Source organism: Sus scrofa, chromosome X (assembly GCF_054392235.1).
Source record: "Sus scrofa isolate SSC_HxYL_T2T_F1_AM1 chromosome X, Sscrofa_HxYL_maternal_Yorkshire_Landrace_v2.0, whole genome shotgun sequence".
Classification (NCBI taxonomy): Eukaryota; Metazoa; Chordata; class Mammalia; order Artiodactyla; family Suidae; genus Sus; species Sus scrofa.
This window is the reverse complement of record NC_139401.1, coordinates 68,483,282-68,503,414: the sequence shown is the minus strand read 5'-3', so window position 1 is coordinate 68,503,414 and position 20,133 is coordinate 68,483,282. Positions and strand designations below refer to the sequence as shown.

Genomic DNA, 20,133 nt, shown 5'->3' with positions numbered 1-20,133 from the left:
CTGGGGACAGAGGAACAGGTTCTCAAGTTGGTCCTTAAAGAAGCTTGAGCGAGCAAGGAAAGAGGCTGAATTTGGAATTTTATTATGATTAGGAGGTGAGGCTAGGAGGAGGGTTTTCAATGGCACCAAAGGTGAGAACACTCAGACTTTCTTATCAGCTTGTCCAGATTTAGGCTGGAAGGGAAAAGGGAGTGGTAGACTTGAAAGCAGTCTGCAGTCAAACATAAAAAATGGAATCGCCTCTATGAAATTCTCCATCTCTGTTGTTGGAACCAACACCTACCTAATCATCAAGGCTCCCTGCCCCCCATCCAGTTAATCACCAAGTCTGTCCAGTTTTACTTCTAAATATTTATCTTCTACATTTCTAGTATTGCTGCCTTCCTTCAATGCTTAGTCAGTCCCTAGGACTATTGCCACAATTTCCGAACAAGTCTTCCTACTTCAATCCAGCTCTCCTCAACCCATCCTCCAGAGAGGAGAGAGTAACTTTTATAGTAGAAATGCCCAAACTTATACAACAGTCAAGAGAATAGTGTGATGAACACTTTGGCACCCACCTCCCAGCCTGAACAAGATTAACAGGGTTAATCTTGTCACATCTATAGTATCACTCTCTGTTCTTCCTGGATTATTTTGAAGAGGATACCAAACATTTTATCTTTTTATTAAGTATTTCAGTATTATTTCTAAAAGACAAGAATCTCTTAAAACATAACCATAATGGGACTTCTGGTTCTGGACAAGAGATGCATTTCTCTCTGTACCTATCAGGTTTTTAAAGAATTTTAAATAATAAACATTTTATAAATGTTTTATTATTTATAAAACAAACGTAACAAGATGTTGAAAGGTGGAGAGAAGAAAGCAGACTGAGTAAGGACATCAGGATCAAGGAGTGACAAGGTGGTGATGTCCCCAGGTCTTGTTTTTTGCTTCATGTTTCCTGCATTGGTGCTAGAGAAGCCAGAAGCCTGAAAAGGCCAATCGTTACAGACGATACAAAAGCCCTAAGGAAAACCTCTTCTTCCCAGACAAAGGACTAGGAAAGGGGTACCCTAGCAAAAACAGACAACTTTTAGACAATAACCATTCTACCCCAGCCAAGCACCAGAAAAATCTGCAGTGCTACTCCTGTCAACAAAGGTTGAATGGGAAGCCCAGATTTCTGGTCTTGCCAGGCACTGCTCCATCTTCCTCAGTGCCAGGGGAGTGTCAAAGGAGGCTAGGTAGGGATCTGGGACTTTCATCCCCTCTAGGTGGTAACGAAATCACCTTGGCCTGTCTGTTTCTAAGGACTGTGCCATTTCCATCAGATTATGGTATTTAATGGGTAAGTTGAAAAGGCGGCTGAGGGAGTTCCTGTTGTGGCACAGCAGAGACAAATTCGACTAGTATCCATGAGGTTGAGAGTTCAATTCCCTGGCCTTGCTCAATGGGTCGGGGATCCAGCATTGCCCAGAGCTGTGGTGTAGGTCGCAAATGCGGCTCAGATCCTGCGTCGCTGTGGCTGTGGTGTAGGCCAGCAGCTGTAGCTCTGATTCGACCCCTAGCTTGGGAACTTCCATATGCCATGAGTGCGGCTCTTAAAAAAAAAAAAAAAAAAAAAAAAAAAAAACAAGGCAGCTGAAAAGCCCACCAGCACCTAAGTCAAATTTTACACATGCAATCATATTAAAAATAGCCCAAACGTTTTAAACCGTTCAGGGTCTGCCTGCTTTACATTCTCCCCAAAACTCATCTAGCATCTGCTAGCAAGAGATAAGACCTGGACCACAAGTACCTCAAACCACTGTTGCCATTTAAAGCTTTCTAACCTAGAGACTCCCCACAACAAGTTCAAACTTAGAGAAAAGTTGTAAGAATAGTGCCCAAATAAAAGTTCTGAACCTCCCTCCCTCCCTCTCTTCTTCTGTCCCTCCCACTCTCTCTCCCTCCCTCTGTCACTCTCCCTCCCTCCCTCTCTCCCTCCTCCTTCTCTCCCCATTTCCTCTTTCTCTCCCTCTCTCTCCCTTTTCCCCTCCCTCCCTGTCACCATCATCACCATCACCATCACCACCACCACACACACATATTTTTTCTGAACTATTTGACAGTAAGTAGCAGATACAGTCCCCTTCTACCCCCAAATACTTTAGCGTGTATTTCCTAAAGACTAAGAATTCTCTTACATAAGCACAATATAAATTGTCAATTTTAGAGAATTAATGTTAAAATAATACTGTTTTATTATCTACAATACAATACCTTATAGATTTGTTGTCTGTCCCAATAATGTCTTTATAGCAAAAGAAAATCTAAATGATACATTTCATCTTATTTGTTTTGTCTCATTTTATTTTGTCTCATCTTATTTCATTTGTCTCATTTAATCTGGAACAGTTCCTAAATCGCTATTTTTAATGTTATTGACATTTTTAAAGGACATGGACCAGTTATTTTGCAGAATACCCCTAAATTTTGGTTTAGCTGATGTTTCGTCATAATTAAATTCAGGTTATGCATTTTGGCAGGAATACTACTGAACTGATACTGAGTTCTTCTCAGTGTATCCTATCAGGAGGCACGTAGTATTGATGAGTCCCAATGCTGGTAACTTTGACCACTTGGTTAAGGTAGTTATCTTCCACATTCCTCCACTGTAAAGGCACTATGTTATACTTCAGAATTAAAAAGTATCTTCTAGAGATGTACTTTGAGGCTATATAAATATCTTGTTACTCCTCAAACTTTCATCCACTATTTTTTAATCTATTTATTCCTATAGTATGGTATAGATTTAGTTACATTTATTATATTAAATATATTTGTATTATATATATATATATTTAATATATTGAATAGATAACACATTATCATAGTTCAAACTTTTTAAGGTATGAAAGAATACAGTGAAAAGGTAGAAAGTTTTCCTCCTAACTCTGTTCCCCAGATACCTGGTTCCCCTTCTCAGAGGCAATCAATACAATTAATTTATTGTGTATTTATCCAAGGACATTTTGTACATATATAGGTAAATACAAATATATATGTGTATAATTTTATACCTCTTTACCCAAATGGTAGATCGAACACCTTTTCCTATGTTTAAAAGCCCTTGGCATTCATTTTTCCAGATGTTCTATGTTGTTGTTTTGGTTTTTTTTTTTTTTTTTTTTTTGTCTTTTTGCCATTTCTAGGGCCGCTCCCACGGCATATGGAGGTTCCCAGGCTAGGGGTCGAATCGGAGCTGTAGCCTCCGACCTACGCCAGAGCCACAGCAATGCGGGATCCGAGCCACGTCTGCAACCTACACCACAGCTCATGGCAACGCCGGATCGATTGTTAACCCACTGAGCAAGGGCAGGGACCGAACCTGCAACCTCATGGTTTCTAGTCAGATTCGTTAACCACTGCGCCACGACGGGAACGTCCTATTGTTGTTTTTTGTTTTCTTATCTATTTGTTGGAATTCTTTTTCTTTAACCTCTAATTTTCTTCATCAATTTTTTCTTCCTACCATTCTCCTGTCCTCTGGCAAACACGTTTGTTGGGTCTATGATAATACTATTTCTGTTTGCTATGCTTGTTCACTTTTTTTGTTTTTTCAGATTTCACATATAAGTGAAATCGTACAATATTTGTCATCCTCTGTCTGACTTACTTCACTTAGCCTAATACCCTCTAGGTGGACCATCCATGTGGCTGCAGATGGCAAGATTTCTTTCTTTTTATGGCTAATATTCCAATGCGTGTGTGTGTGTGTGTATAACATCTTCTTTATCCATTCATATTGATGGGCGTTCAGCTTCCATATCTTGGCTATCATAAGTAATGCTTCAGTGAACATGGGAGTGCATGTATCTTTTTGAATTAGTGTTTTCATTTTCTTCAGATAGATGCCCAGAAGTGGAACTGCTGGATCATACAGTAGTTCTGTTTTTAAGTTTTTGAGGAATGTCCATAGTATTTTCCATAGTGACTGCACCAGTTTACATTTCCTCCAACAGTACACAAATGTTCCCTTTCTCCACATCCTCACCAACACTTTTTATTTCTGATCTTTTTGATGATAATCATTCTGACAGTTTTAAGGAGGTGATATCCTTTTGTAGTTTTGATATGCATTTCCCTGACGGTTAATGATATTGAGCATCTTTTCATGTGCCTATTAGCCATTTTTTTCTTTTGAAAAATGTCTATTCAGGTCCCATGTTCATTTTTAGTCAATTTGTTTATTTATTTTTGATGTTGAGTTGTATGAGGTGTCTATTAGCCTTTCATTGGCTATGTCATTTGTAGTATCTTTTCCTATTCAGTAGGTGTCCTTTTTCTTTTGTTGACAGTTTCCTTCACTGTGCAAAAACTTTTAGTTTTATGTAGCCTCATTTGCTTATTTTTGCCTCTGTTTCTAACACCTGAGGAGACATATCTAAAAGCATTGCTAAGACCAGTATCAAAGAGTGTGCTATGTTTTCTTCTATGGTTTCAGGTTTTGCATTTAAGTTTTTTTTTCTTTTGAGGGCCACAACTGCCCTCAAAACTGCCCTAGACCCCCAGACTAGGGGTCTAATCAGAGCTACAGCTGCTGGCCTGTGCCACACCCACAGTAACACTGAATCTGAGCCACAACTGCAACCTAAGCTGCAGCTTGCTTGCAGCAATGCCAGATCCTTAACCCACTGAGTAAGGCCAGGGATTGAACCCACAAACTCTTGACACTATGTCAGATTCTTAACCCACTGAGCCACAATGGGAACTCCATATTTAAGTTTTTAATTAATTTTAAGTTTATTTTTATATGGTGTGAGAAAGTGGTCCAGTTTGATTCTTTTGCATGTAGCTGTCCAGTTTTCCCATTTTTCCCATCACCATTTATTGAATAAGCCTTTTCCCATTGTATATTCTTGCCTCCTTTGTTGTACATTAATTTACCATGTAAGTATGGGTTCATTTCTGAGCTCTCTATTCTGTTCCATTGATCTATATGTCTGTTTTTGTGCTAGTACCTTGCTGCTTTAAAGTCTGTAGCTTTGTACTATAGTCTGAAGACAAAGAACATGATTCCTCCAGCTTTTTCTTCTTTCTCAAGAGTGTTTTGGCTAGTTGGTATTTTTTGTGTTTCCATACAAATTTTAGAATTATTAGTTCTAGTTCTGTGAAAAATGCTGCTGATATTTTGATAGGAATTGCATTGAATGTGTAGATTGCCTTGTGTAGTATGGCCACATTAGCAATATTAGTTCTTCCAATCCATGAGCAGCCTGTCTTTTCATGCGTTTGTATCACCTTAAATTTCTTTCATCAGTCTTAATAGTTTTCTGAGTACAGGACTTTTATGTCCTTGGGTAGGTTTATTCCTAGGTATTTTATTGTTTCATGTGATTTTATTTATTTTTTGTTTTCTTAGGGCTACACCCATGGCATATGGAGGTTCCTGGGCTAGGGGTCAAATCGAAGCTGTAGCTGCTGACTGTCCCCACAGCCATAGCAATGTGGGATCTGAGCCACATCTGCTACTGCACCACAGCTCATGGCAACACCAGATCCTTAACCCACTAAGCAAGGCCAGGGATTGAACTTGCATCCTTATGAATACAAGTCAGGTTTATTAACTTCTGAGCCATGACGGGAACTCCCCATGTTTCATGTGATTTTATTTTTTTATTTTTTTATTATTTTTTAATATTTTTTTTATTTTCCCACTGTACAGCAAGGGGGTCAGGTTATCCTTACATGTATACATTACAATTACATTTTTCCCACCCTTTCTTCTGTTGCAACATGAGTATCTAGACAAAGTTCTCAATGCTATTCAGCAGGATCTCCTTGTCATGTGATTTTAAATAGAATTGTTAATTTCTCTTTCTGATAGTTTATTGCCAGTATATAGAAACACGACAGATTTCTGTATATTAATTTTGTATCCTAAACTTCACTGAATTCATTGATCAGTTTTTGGTGAAATATTTATATATTAGGGAAATTGGCCTAAGAATTGAAAATGTTGCAGTTCCCGTCTTGATGCAGTGGTTAATGAATCCAAGTAGGAACCATGAGGTTGTGGGTTCGATCCCTGCCCTTTCTCAGTGGGTTAAGGATCTGGTGTTGCCGTGCGCTGTGGTGTGGGTCACAGTCTCAGCTTGGATCCCGCGTTGTTGTGGCTCTGGTGTAGGCCGGCAGCTATGGCTCTGATTAGACCCCTAGCCTGGGAACCTCCATATGCCACGGGAGTGGCTCAAGAAAAGGCAAAAAGACTTAAAAAAAATAATCGAAAATGTTTTTCATAGTTTGTAATTTGTCCTATGACTTTGCATATAGTGGTTTTTGCAGTAAGAATCATGTTTATATATACATAATATATGCATTATACATAATACATAAACATTTATATATATATGATCAATCTTTTCTTTTATGGCTTTGGTGTATATAGTTCGCAGTTAAAAAGTCCTCTTGCCTCCAAAATTATAAAATAGTTCTCCCAGGTTGTGGCGCTAGGCCGCCTTCATTCCGCAGACCACAGATAAAGTGCCAGTGGACAAGGGCGCGCGAAAGGCCGCCAGCCACGCGGCGTCAGCGAGACAACTGAGCATCCGAGTCGTGTTGTGACAACGATTCTGGTGGCTGTCTCCACGACAGCAGGTGCAGCCGCTTCAGCCCCAAGCGGGCTCAGCGGCTGCCTGGAGAGTCTCTGCTCGCGCCCATACCTTTTTTCTGGACCCAATGCTAAGCAGCGACGCTGAGCCGACCGCCCGAGCAGCGGGCAATGGCAGCCTCGATGGCCTCGCATCGGCCCATCAAGGGGATCTTGAAAAACAAGAGTTCTACGACTTCATCTATGGTGGCCTCGGCTGAACAGCCTAGCAGGAGTGTTGACGAAGAGCTGAGTAAAAAATCCCAGAAGTGGGATGAAATGAACACCCTGAGGACATATCATCCAGCAGACAAAGACTGGTTTAATGAAAATAGATGAACCTAGCACTCCTTACCATAATAGTATGGTGGGTGATGATGAAGATGCATTGAGTGACTCAGAAACCACTGAAGCCGTGTCCCCAGATATCTTAGCTAAGAGATTAATTGCTGCTGAAAGCTCAGAGCCGCAAGTACCGGGTTCATGAACAAGAAAGTAGTGGAGATGAGGATACTGACCTCTCACCTGAAGAACAAGAAAAAAAGCTACAGTTTGAAATGAAAAGGAAACTTGCCTACAATGAAGGACTGAATATTAAATTAGCTAGACAATTAATTTCAAAAGACCTACATGATGATGAGGAGGATGAAGGAATGTCAGCGACTACAGCTGGAGAAAGCATGAATACAGAAGAATCAAATCAAGGATCTACAAGTGACCAACTGCAAAACAAATCACAGAGTTCATAGAAGAGATTTGCTCAACACTGTAATTGTCACATACAAACCCTGTTACTATAATATACTGCTTCTTGTTCTCTACAATTCATGACTTAAGTACCAAAATGCATACCAGTTATTATTTATTGCCATTAATTAAATAACTTTAGAGACTAATTAGACTGAAAATGCGTAATTGATACATAAATTCTTGTGCCTAATACTACACCACAAATACAGTGTAGTCATCAGTCCAGTCCAAAACTATATTACTTTTGTAAGAACACTGGTTAATTTGTATCAGATATGTAGCTTTTTGTGTTTTAGAAGTTAAATAATATCTTGGGTGGTGAGGGGATCTAATTTATTTTCTTCACTTCTCATGTGATAGCTCATAAAAAGATGAGTTTTTTTAAAAATCAAAATCCATTTGGAACAACAGATCATATGCTGATAAATATTCAGTTTGGAAAGTATTTTAACACATGTCCTTCAACTTGTCTGTTTAATTGAAAAGGATTATAAGAGTTACTGTTGCATTTCTTGCGAACTGTCTTTAAAAGTTCCTGTTGAGTTGCTTTTATGTTTAAAGGAAGGGATTAAACTTTTTCTCATCAAAACTAGCTGTTTCCAAAAATAAATTATCAGGTTAAACTTGCACTAACGTCTGCTCTTACTTTTTGTGTACACTCCATGGGCAGACTTCAGATCAGTTTTTAAATACATATGATACAGTCTCCACATTCCCTTTGTATATATGTACCACATCTTCTTTGTCCATTCTTCTATTGATGGACATTTAGGTTTTAGCTATTATAAATTGTGCTGCAGTGAACGTTGTGATGCATGTATCTTTTTGAATTATGGTTTTCTCCAGATAGATGCCCAGGAGTGGGATTGCTGGAACATATAATAGTTCTATTTTTAGTTTTTTTGAGAAACCTCCATACTCTTTTCCATAGTGGTTGTACTAATTTACATTCCCACCAAGAGTGTAAGAGGGTTCCATTTTCTCTGCACACTTGCCAGCATTTATTGTTTATAGACTTTTTGATGATGGCCATTCTGACCTGTGTGAGGTGGTACCTCACTGTAGTTTTGATTTGCATTTTTCTAATAGTTAGTGATGTTGATCATCTTTTCATGTGTTTTTGGCCATTTGTTTGTCTTCTTTGGAGACATATCTATTTAGATCTTCTGCCAATTTTTTGATTAAGTTGTTTATTTTTTTGATATTGAGCTGTATGTGTTGTTTGTATATTTTAGAGATTAATCCCTTGTCAGTTGCTTCATTTGCAAATATTTTCTCCCATTCTGTGGGTTGTCATTTCATTTTGTTTATGGTTTCCTTTGCTATGCAAAAAAGTTTAAGTTTAATTAGGCCCGATTTGCTTATTTTTGTTTTTATTTTCATTACTCTAGGAGGTGGGCCCTGAGAAGACATTGCCGCAGTTTATGTCAGATAGCATTCTACCTATGTTTTCCTCTAAGAGTTTTCTAGTATCCTAGAAAGGCCTTACATTTAGGTCTTTAATCCATTTTGAGTTTATTTTTGTCTGTGATGTTAGAAAGTGTTCTAATTTCATTCTTTTACATGTAGCTGTCCAGTTTTCCCACCACCACTTACTGAAGAAACTTTCTTTTCTCCATTGTATATTCTTCCCTCCCTTTATCATAGATTAGTTGACCATTAGCGCATGGGTTTATTTCTGGGCTTTCTATCCTGTTAGGCATATCCATTATAACATAAACAAAAGATTGTTGCCTGTAGCTTTACTTACAATTAATATAGACCTGCCTTTAACATTCCAGAGGACCTGACTGGGACACTGGATTGTATGATGAAGGGAGTGCGACAGTCAGAGAACTGCTTACTGAACTATATGGCAAAGTTGGGGAAATTCGTCACTGGGGCCTGATCCGATACATTTCTGGAATCTTAAGGAAGAAGGTGGAAGCACTCGATGAGGTACTATAAATTCTTCTTGAATTTATACCAAACCCACATGGAAGTGCTAAAAAAATTTTTTTAAAAATTGGTTTCCAATTTTTCAGTTGTGGCACAGTGGGTTGAGAATCCGACCGCAGCTGCTTGGGTCACTGCAGAGGTGCAGTTTTGATCCCCAGCCCAGCACAGTAGGTTAAAGGATCCAGCATTGCCACAGCTGTGATGTAGCTCGCAGGTGTGGCTCAAATTCGATCCCTGGTCCAGGAACTTCCATATGCCCTGGATGCGGCCATTTAAAAAAAAATTGGTTTCTGCAATTGTTTTTTAAGGCAACTATCATAGCCTCCAATCATTTGATATGTTGTTTTTCCCACATAAAATTTCTATTATCAGGTAAGTTTTTTTATGATTGTCAAATATATAACACTGAAGCATGTAAACTGTAGACTTGAAGTGTAAACTGCAAGAATTCTAGATCTTAAGAATGAATATATACTAGGCTAAAAGTTCCTACCTCTTAAGAAATGAAATATTTCAGTGTACCTTCCTAGAAATCCCTATTTTCTGATCTTCATGGAATTTCCTGTGGAAAAGAATGGTGTTTCATCAAGTTAAGGGCGAGCAAAGGTTGCTAGGCTGAAAAGAGGAGTTTTCTTGGAAATCTGAAGTATTATGGGAAGGATAATACTGTTATGCTATTCCTAGGCCTGCACAGACCTTCTCTCCCACCAGAAACATTTGACAGTGGGACTCCCTCCAGAACCTCGAGAAAAGACCATCTCTGCGTGAGTATGTTTTTTGGTTGGGTTTGATCAAGCTTCTCTGAGACTTTAAGGAGCTTTGTAGACTGACTGCAGTTCTCTTGTCCAAATCTATAAATGGATGATAATGTCCTATGAGTGTGAGCTTCTGTCAGGGACACTCACTGTGAGAATATCGGTAGTGACAGGGCATGAGTAAATGAAAGAGAAAACTCACAGGAAGTAGTGAGTATTTTGCTCTTTGGAGGTTTTGTTTGTTTGTTTTCACTTATTGGCTTTCCCAATCCTTTCATTCAAAAAACAAACAAGAGTTCCCCTGTGGTGCAGCAGGTTAAGGATCTGGTGTTGTCACTGAAGTGGCTCAGGGCGCTGCTGTGATGCAGGTTTTAACTATGGCCTAGGAACATCCACATGCCATGGACATGGCCCCCCAAAAAAGAAGAAAAACCAAGAAACAAACAGGGCAGCTGGAATTAGAACCCACAAAAAAAATCAGCTATACTCTAGACTTTGTTCCAGGCCTCTCTCCTTAGCTTATAAATGGCTTTTTTTTTCCTTATGTCTCTTCACATTTAAGGACACTGGTCAGATTAGGGCCCACCCAGTGACTTCACTTTAATTTAATTACCCCTGTAAAAACCCCATCTCACACTCTGAGGTACCAGGGATTAGAATTTCAACATAGGAACTTTGATGGAACACAGTTCAACCCATACCACCTTACTCCTGGCAGACAGAACCTTTTATTACAAATCAGATCAATTTTGTGACTACCATGGGAAATCCAAAAGAAGATGCCATGCCGCATACCCCATGCCCCCAGAGTGCTTCGTATCAACAGGAAAGTCAGAAGTGTAGGAGGAAGTATGCAAATGTGTGTGTGTGTGTGTGTGTGTGTAGGCATGCATGTGTGTGTATAAACTGATGAAACTATAAAATATCATAACTCTATAAGATGTAATTGTAAAGTAATAAAATGGTTTCCCAAAGGCACAGCTTAAATTCAGTTTATTACTTTCTAGCCATAATACTTACTTGTCAAATGTTAAGAATTAACTGTGGAAGACTGGTCTGGAAGGACATCATGGAGTGAGTTTTAAATAGTTTTGAAGGAGAAGGGCAATCAAGGCTTAGAGAGGAGAGAGCAAAGCTCTCCTGAGTTGATACAGTTCAGAGTACTTTGGGGAGGCAATGAACTTCGAAGACTTAAAAGGATCAGAATACTCCCAGTAATGATGAGATATTAAGATGGTGACGTGGACTGGGGAGGATCTTTTTAATTTTCTCAATATATGTAGGTTTAAGTAGTGCAGAATTTTTTCTCTCTCCACTGATCTCTTCCTTAGACCTCTGCCTTATGAAGTACTCACTCAGCTGATAGATGAAGCCAGTGAAGGGGACATGAGCATTTCAATTCTTACACAGGTGAGCAGAATTATAAAACCTAATTTGGTGGTTGATATTTAAAAGTTTGTTTTCAGTTGATCAACAATTTATGAAGACCACAAAATAGGCCTTGTGAGACCTAGGGCATAACTTTTATCTTTATGCATTCCATGCACAGGAAATAATGGTGTATCTAGCCATGTATATGAGAACTCAGCCTGGCCTCTTTGCTGAAATGTTTCGTCTTCGAATTGGTCTGATCATACAAGTTATGGCAACAGAACTGGCCCACTCCCTTCGATGCTCAGGTACTCAATTTAGTAACTATTTGAGGCAGAATTCAGTTTTAAAGTGGATCTATTGAGTTTTGAATCAAGAGAGAGAAGAATTTAAAACATTTTTATCAATAGTTCAGAAGCTACGTGTAGCAATCTTGTTCCCATATTAGTCAATCTCAGGACTGCAACAATAAATTTAGTTCTCAGCTTAAAAATACCACCTTTTGAGGGCTCTGCAAATTGCATTTCTACTAACTTCTAGTGTGACTCAAAGCATGCATCGAACTTAGTGTGACAGACTGGGTTTGATTCTGATTCAGGCTTCTGGCCACAAGACTGAGTCACTGCATCAATTTGATTGAAATGTCAGTGTTTTGTCTAATCAACATCAGGATCAAATAAAGGAAGATAATATTTCTATTAATATTTGTCTGACAGGTATCTTTGAAATTAACTGCATATATTTGGCAAGATAGCAGTTTTAGTTAGAATAGCTGGGGCCTATGGAAGCTATAGCACAGAATTACATAAAGAGTTGAGGACAGGAACCCCAAGGCATGACAGTTTTTTCCACTGGTATTTGTTTGATTTCAGTAAGAATGACAAGATAATATATAGAGAAGGATTGCATACAAAAGTAAAATCACAATTGCAAAACTGTTTTAGCCATTGTTTCAGTTAAATTTCCCCAAAAGGCTTCTAATTGAACTGTTAGCAAGTAGCTAAATTTATTGGTTTGAATCTAACCTGAATTACGTGAGATAATTTATATTTAAATAACCCTTTAAAGGAAGAGAGCTAATAATTATTTTATACCTACCATATACCAGACACTTTACTTTTTGCTCTATGTTTACATACATTATCTCATTTTTACCAATAAAGAAATTGAAACTAGGAGTTCCCTGGTGGTTCAGCAAGTTAAGGATCCAGCATTGTCATTGCTGTGGCTCTGGTTACTGCTGTAGCTCAGATTTGATCCCTAACTTCTATTGCTGCAGACAAGGCCAAAAGGAAGGAAGGAAGGAAGGAAAGAGAAATTAATTGAAATTCAGATTGGTTAATAACTTTCCCAAGGCTACATAGCTAGTAAATAGTGCAATGTGAGTCAAAGTCTGCCTGATTCCAAATGATTTCCAATTCAGCAGGTTGTTATAAATTACATGTATTTACATATATTCTCCAGATTTGGTATCAAGGGATTTTTTTTTACAAGGGTGTGATTGTTTAGTAATAAACCTCAGCAGGGGATAAATCCCCAGATATTCACCATGTTCCTTAATTGCCTGTTACAGGTTTTTTTTCTTGTGGATTCATCAAAACCATGGCTATTTATTTCTTCTAGGATAAAGTCAAGATCCCTGGGTCTGATATTCAAAACCCTCAACAGTCTGCCCTCTATTTCCTACTCATTAATTTTATCAATCCCCATCCTCTGGCTCCTAAAAGCATTTATTGTGTACACCACTTATTTGAAATTTAGTGGAGCCATGTCATGTTTTATTGTTTATCTTGTTTACATGTATAATCTCTCCCAAATAGTTGATCAACCCCTAACATTGCTTTAAATCATGACCTATGTGTAGTAAACTCTTAAGTGTCTGATGTTGATGAACAAGTTCAAGTTGTCTTCTCAATATTCTTCATAATTTCATGGATTCATAACCATTCTGTTTTAAAAATCTCTGTATTTCCAGGAGTTCCCATCATGGTTCAGTGGTTAATGAGTCTGACTAGGAACCATGATCCCTGGCCTTGTTCAGTGGGTTAAGGATCTAGGGTTGCCATGAGCTGTGGTGTAGGTCGCAGACGAGGCTCGGATCTGGTGTTGCTGTGGCTGTGGCATAGGCCGGCGACTACAGCTCCAATTAGACCCCTAGCTTGGGAACCTCCATATGCAGCAGGTGCAGCCCTAGAAAAGACAAAAAAAAAAAGAAACCTCTGTATTTCCAGCCTGAGAAATTTCAGTTATTATAGTCCATCTCCATATATACATCATTGCCTTTCTCTGACTGGTTTCCAGTTCTGTTCATTCTCCTTTCTCTTTTCATTCTCCCTCCCTCACCCCCCCCTTTTTTTTTTTTTTTTTTTTGCTTTTTAGGGCCACCCTTATAGCATATGGAAGTTTCCTGGCTAGGGGTCAGGTTGGAGCTGCAGCTGCCAGCCTACACCACAGCCACAGAAATGCAGGATCTGAGCCGTGTCTGTGACCTACCCCACAGCTCACAGCAATGCCAGATCTTTAACCCACTGAGTGAGGCCAGGGATCAACCCTGCATCCTCATGGATACTAGTCAGACTTGTTTGCACTGCTCCACAAAGGGAACTCCTCTTCCCACTTTCAAATAGATTCTACTATGTGCCCTAATGATGTGGAAGAGAGGTGAGGAGGAAATTAAAGACCTGGTTAATCCATACACTGGATAATCTCTGTCTTTAAATTATTACGAATTTATTGTGGTCTGAATGCCTAAGAAGTATGGTGCTAGAAATTTATTTTAAAATTCTGTTCTTCCAATCAAGTGACACAGAAATTCTAAGAAATGAAATAGAAAAAATAGGGTGGGAGCGGCAAGTAAGTTTGAAATCCCTCTGTCATAACATTTCTGCTGACTAGCTGAAGAAGCCACAGATGGCCTGATGAATCTCAGTCCTTCAGCCATGAAGAATCTCCTGCATCACATTCTCAGTGGCAAGGAGTTTGGAGTGGAACGAAGTGGTAAGGTTGAATAACTGCATTTCCACTTCAGAGTGTTTATTTAAATGTCTCATTGATTTCTAAAAGTTTTTCTTTTATCAGAGGATCTTTTCCCCTAAATAAATAGAACCCCAATATGTGAAACAGTTAAAACCAAAGGTGTCTTCTGGAACAAGACTTGGAAACCCCTGTGTATGTTTTTTTCCCTTAAATCATATATCAATTCAGTGGATTACTATCACTTTTTTTTTTTGGACTGTTGTATACATTCCCTTACATTATCCTAAGTGTCTAGGACAACTAGCAACCAGTATCATCTGAAACTTTCTTGGATTCCACTCAGCAATAATTCAGTAGCACTTACAGTGGTATACACATGTTTGCATGTGTGTGTGAGTGTGTGTGTCTGTGCATATAGCTACTATGGTACATCTGATATATACTTTAACGTTCCAATTCAAATACAGCTAGGAGTCTGTCACAAATAACCTTATACCTGAACTTGGTTTGGCAGTGGTATTTTTTTTTTCAAGATGGGACCATTTGCTTTTTTAAAACTCAATTAATTTTATTACATTTATAGTTAGTAGTACAATGATCATCACAACCCAATTTTACAGCATTTCCATCCCAAACCCCTAGCCTATCTCCCCACCTCAACCTGTCTCCTTTGGAAACCATAAGTTTTTCGAAGTCTGTGAGTCAGTATCTGTTCTGCAAAGAAGTTCATTGTGTCCTTTTTTTTTAGATTCCACATGTAAGTGATAGAATATGATGTTAGTATCTCACCGTCTGACTACACTTAGCATGATAATTTCTAGGTTGCATCTATGTTGCTGCAAATGCCGTTATTTCTTTTCTTTTAATGGTTGAGTAGTATTCCATTGTGTATATGTACCACATCTTCTTTATCCGCTCCTCTGTCAATGGACATTTAGGTTGTTTCCATGTCTTGGCTATTGTATATAGTGCTTCAATGAACATTGGAGTACATGTGTCTTTGCGAGTCATGGTTTTCTCTGGATAGATGCCCAGGAGTGGGATTGCTGGATTAAATGGTAATTCTATTTTTAGTTTTCTGAGGACTGTCCATACTGTTTTCCACAGTGGTTGAACCAATTTACATTCCCACCAACAATGTGATAGGGTTCCCTTTTGTCCACACCCTTTCCAGCGTTTATTGTTTGTAGACTTTTTGATGACAGCCATTCTGGTTGGTGTAAGGTGGTACCTCATAGTAGTTTTAATTTGCATTTCTCTAATAATGAGTGATGTTGAACATCTTTTCATGTGTTTTTTGGCCATCCGTATGTCTTCTTTGGAGAATTGTCTGTTTAGATCCTCTGCCCATTTTTTGATGGGGTTTGTTTTTTTGGTATTGAGCTACAGGAGGCATTTATAAATTTTGGCAATTAATCCATTGTCAATCACTTCATTTGTAAATATTTTCTCCCATTCTGTGGGTTGTCTTTTTGTTTCATTTAGGGTTTCCTTTGCTGTGCAGAAACTTTTAAGTTTAATTAGGTCCTATTTGTTTATTTTTTTTTTATTGTCATTACTCTAGGAGGTGGATCTGAGAAGATATTGCTATGGTTTGTGTCAGAGAGTGTTCGACTTATGTTTTCCTCTAAGAATTATATGGTATCTGGTCTTATATTTAGGTCTTTGATCCACTTTGAGTTTATTTTTGTGTATGGTGTTAGGAAGTGTTCTAATTTCATTCTTTTGCATGTAGCTGTCCAGTTTTCCCAGCACCACTTATTGAACAGGCTGTCTTTTCTCCATTGTATATTCTTGCCTCCTTTGTCATAGATTAGTTGACCATAGGTGCATGGGTGGCAGTGGTACTTGATATCAAGTACCTAAAACCTCAGAACAAATGGAAAGAATTATCATGCTTAACTTTTAGACTTAGAATAAATAAATATATAATGTCAGATAGTTGGGTACTGGACCTTAAAGTGTAAAAGGAAGTTATAAAGCAGTATTCTTCAAGCCTTACTGTTTATTGGAATCACCTGGATATCTTGCTAAAATGCAGAATTTGATTCAGAAGGTCTGGAGTTGGGCCTGAAAAGTCCTAACAAGCTCCTAGGTGATGCTGATGCTGCAGTTCTGTGGACCACAGTTTGAATAGCAAGGTTGTAGTTGGTTGTTTGGTTTTTTATTATTATAAACATAAAAGGAGGAATACATCTAAATCTTTTAAACATGGTAGAAAAACAATTGAACCTGATTATCCTTCCTCTTTCTTTAATGCTATATAGTTCGCCCCACTGATTCGAATATCAGCCCTGCTATTTCCATCCATGAGATTGGTGCTGTTGGAGCAACCAAAACAGAACGAACTGGGATCATGAAGTTAAAAAGTGAGATAAAGCAGGTAAGATACTACGAGGGAAATGAGCTGGGATATTGTCATGTTTAAAAACATTCTTATGGAATCAGACTTTGTTAAGAAAACATATTTTGTTTCACATCCTGAGTTTAATTTGAGCCATTTATTTTTCAGGTGGACTTTCGTAGGCTGTCTATCTCAACTGAGAGTCAGGTGAAACAAGTAGGGATTCTTTAACATAGATTAACTTGCCTTTAGTTCTATAAAACATGCATGAGCTTATGGCCTTTTTACAAATAAGCTAAGCCACAGAGCAGCTTGTTTGAGTCTCCTTTTTAGTGTCTTTCTGTAGATTGCTTTTGTTTTTCTGGACCAAACTACTTTGCTAATTTTAGGAGGAAAGTAATTTGTTTCTTTTTTTTTTTCTTTTTTTTTTCTTTTTGCCATTTCTAGGGCCACTCCTGCGGCATATGGAGGTTCCCAGGCTAGGGGTCGAATCGGAGCTGTAGCCACTGGCCTACACCACAACCACAGCAACGCCAGATCCTTAACCCACTGAGCAAGGCCAGGGATCGAACCCACAACCTCATGGTTCCTTGTGGGATTCGTTAACCACTGAGCCATGACAGGAACCTCCAGTAATTTGTTTCTGATAGGAAGAAATTGAAATCTTGAGCCCCTGTTGTTAGGAACACATAATTTTGGAATTAATTTTCTTTATGAAACTAGGCTTAGATTTTGTACTTTTAAGAACCAAGCTAGATGAGAGCTATTTTTAAAAACAGTGTTTTCATTTTTTATCCCCACATTAAATTTTTATTATTGTCATAATAGAGCTATATGAAAGATAATTGTGGATATATACAGGAGAAACATCTAGATCAAATCTGGGAATTGGTGGGAGTCACTGAATATCATATTATAGCTTCTTAATCATTTTTCCCCTGCATATGAGACTAGATGAATTATTGTGTTATACAATAGTTTCTTTCATAACTCTGGGAAATCATGAGATTTCAAAATCTTTTAATGAAAAGCTTGAAATTACTCTTCCTGCTTTCAAAATAGACTTATGCTAGCTTATAGTATTACAGCATGTCCAAAAGAGAAGCAAAATTGAAATTTTGTTTTAGGAGCCAGAAACCATTTAGGAAAAGAAAGAGCCAATGCTTGAAGTTTAATTTAAAGTAAACTTAATTTGAATATACTTTCCATACCCTTTCACATTTACATTATGCAAGGGCAAGAACAGAATGGAATAAGAAAGGGCCTTGTGATAGAAAAGTATTCACTTGACAAGTTTTTCCCTAGACAATCTGGATAATCTGAACATTTTCCTATCTGAAAGGTTAAAGAACTACATTTCATACTGAAGAGTTAAACTGATGTTGGCAAACAGTCCTTGTTTTGGTTGAGAGTGATTGGCTAAATGCAGTTGTTTATAGTCACACAGTATTACTTACAAGTTCACTATATATTTAGAACTTGAAGTCCATGTTCCCAGCTAGATTAACATGATATTTAGGACTTTATCTGCCCAGCTATATCATTTAATTTTTTTTTATATATCCACTACCTACAAGACTTCAAGAAAGCCAAAACCATTAGGACTATAATTTAGAGCACTGAGAGCCCTAAATTTTCATTGCTTATTTCTAAATACTCATTTCTATCCTCACGGGCCTGTCTGGAATTTTGTATTGTTCTAAGCCCTTTTCTCTACCATTCACCAATGCCCTCTTTTCTTATTATGGAAAAAATATTTTTAAAGGTAGTTTTATTTATTTTACCCTTTACTATGACACTTAGAGTTAAACAATTTCATCAGCTTTTTTAATGATAACATGCTGGCTAGTTATGTGAATAGTCTGCAATTTTATCCTACCAATAAATTCTTAAAACACATAATGGTTGCCTTGCCTCATCCCTTTTAAAAATTTATTTTCTCAAATTTTTTCATAGCCCTATGGTTGTCTTCCCCTGGGTATAGATTTGATGTCACCGTCTTTTCTGGTAATTGCTGTTATCTTGTATTATATACCATTCACAAGTGTTTTGAATATGTTGTTATATAAATCATGATTGATTTATATAAATATATACTAATTGACCAAAAAGAAAAAAAATGAATCAAAAAGTAAAATTTATACTTATAAATCAACTTCATGTATGGGAGTGAGATCTTTCCATTTCTTTGCCAAAAAGGCAGGGAAGAGGGTTCAACTCTAATCTCTTTTCCATTTCAGAAAACAAAATTCAATTTAATAAGTATTTGTTAAGTATCTGTTTATTCATTTATTTTTTCAACTAATATAATTAATTGCATGCTACTTTGTGCCAGGCACTGTACCAGAAAGCATCAATATTCTCCCTGTGAATGTCATAGAAATGCAAAATGTTGATTCCCATCCTAGGCCTACTGAATCAGAAAGTCTGGAGTGAGGCCTAGCAATCTGTTTTAATAAGATTTCTAGCTGATTCTGATGCACTTTTAAGTTTGAAAATCACTAAGTTACCTATTCTGATTGTTAATTCATTTGTAAATATTAATTGAGTGCCAATTTTGTGCCAGGCACTGAAAGTACATTAGTGAACAAAACAGATGTGGTCCTTGTCCTCATGAAGCTTAGAATTTAGGAAGACTAACCTCTGATTTAGTTTCCTTGGTTTAAATCAATAATCTGTAATGGCCTATGATTTCAGATTTCTTAGGCTGAAGAGACTAAGGCTAGATGCCAAACTAAAAATGGAAAACTGTTGGAAACAATATCGGTATTTTTGTTGACCTTAACCAAGTATAGACCCAGTGGTGAATTTGCATAGTTATGACTTGTTCAATTTTGTCATAGCTGCATGAATAAAGGAAGATGGAGGCATACGGAAGTTAATCCAAAAGCTCAGAATGATTGATATTTGGTTTTAGAAGATAGTTTGAATAGCCTTTGTGGTTTGCCTCCACTATCAGCACCCTAGGATCTGGATTGTAGAGACCAAGGCAATGAAGATAAATCAAATGGCAGTTCATCTACTTTGTACATCAGTGTGATAGTCACTGGCCAATAGAAATGTCTTAGGGCACTTTTCTCTTTTACATAGCAATGGTGATATAGACATCTGGCCCAAATTAAAATGTGTGAAGTTCCTTTATCAGAAAATATTTATATTCTTTTTATATTTTATATTTATTTCTTTTTTTTTCCCAATGTACAGCAAGGGGGTCAGGTTATCCTTACATGTATACATTGCAATTACAGTTTTTCCCCCACCCTTTCTTCTGTTGCAACATGAGTATCTAGACATAGTTCTCAATGCTATTCAGCAGGATCTCCTTGTAAATCTATTCTAAGATGTGTCTGATAAGCTCAAGCTCCCGATCCCTCCCACTCCCT

General features: G+C 37.7%; 1 protein-coding gene and 1 pseudogene across 6 annotated transcripts in view; both read left to right on the top strand.

The window, feature by feature from the left end:
- PHKA1 (phosphorylase kinase regulatory subunit alpha 1) overlaps positions 1–20,133 on the top strand; it is a 135,431-nt gene that overhangs the window by 96,192 nt on the left and 19,106 nt on the right. For 2 of the 6 annotated variants that reach the window (XR_014835615.1, XM_021080694.2), the window contains 7 exons: positions 9,148–9,304; positions 9,989–10,068; positions 11,391–11,469; positions 11,609–11,738; positions 14,326–14,427; positions 16,674–16,789; positions 16,919–16,957. Coding sequence is in view for 4 of the 6 variants with exons in the window: in XM_021080694.2 (XP_020936353.1) it covers positions 9,148–9,304; positions 9,989–10,068; positions 11,391–11,469; positions 11,609–11,738; positions 14,326–14,427; positions 16,674–16,789; positions 16,919–16,957 (703 nt within the window). In the remaining 2 variants the exon portion in view is untranslated. Of the gene's footprint in view, positions 1–9,147; positions 9,305–9,988; positions 10,069–11,390; positions 11,470–11,608; positions 11,739–14,325; positions 14,428–16,673; positions 16,790–16,918; positions 16,967–18,706; positions 18,758–20,133 lie in introns of those variants that run through there. The other 4 variants (XR_014835614.1, XM_021080695.2, XM_021080692.2 and 1 more) reach the window with 3 other exon arrangements.
- On the top strand, positions 6,598–7,524 carry LOC100524724 (protein phosphatase inhibitor 2-like; annotated as a pseudogene).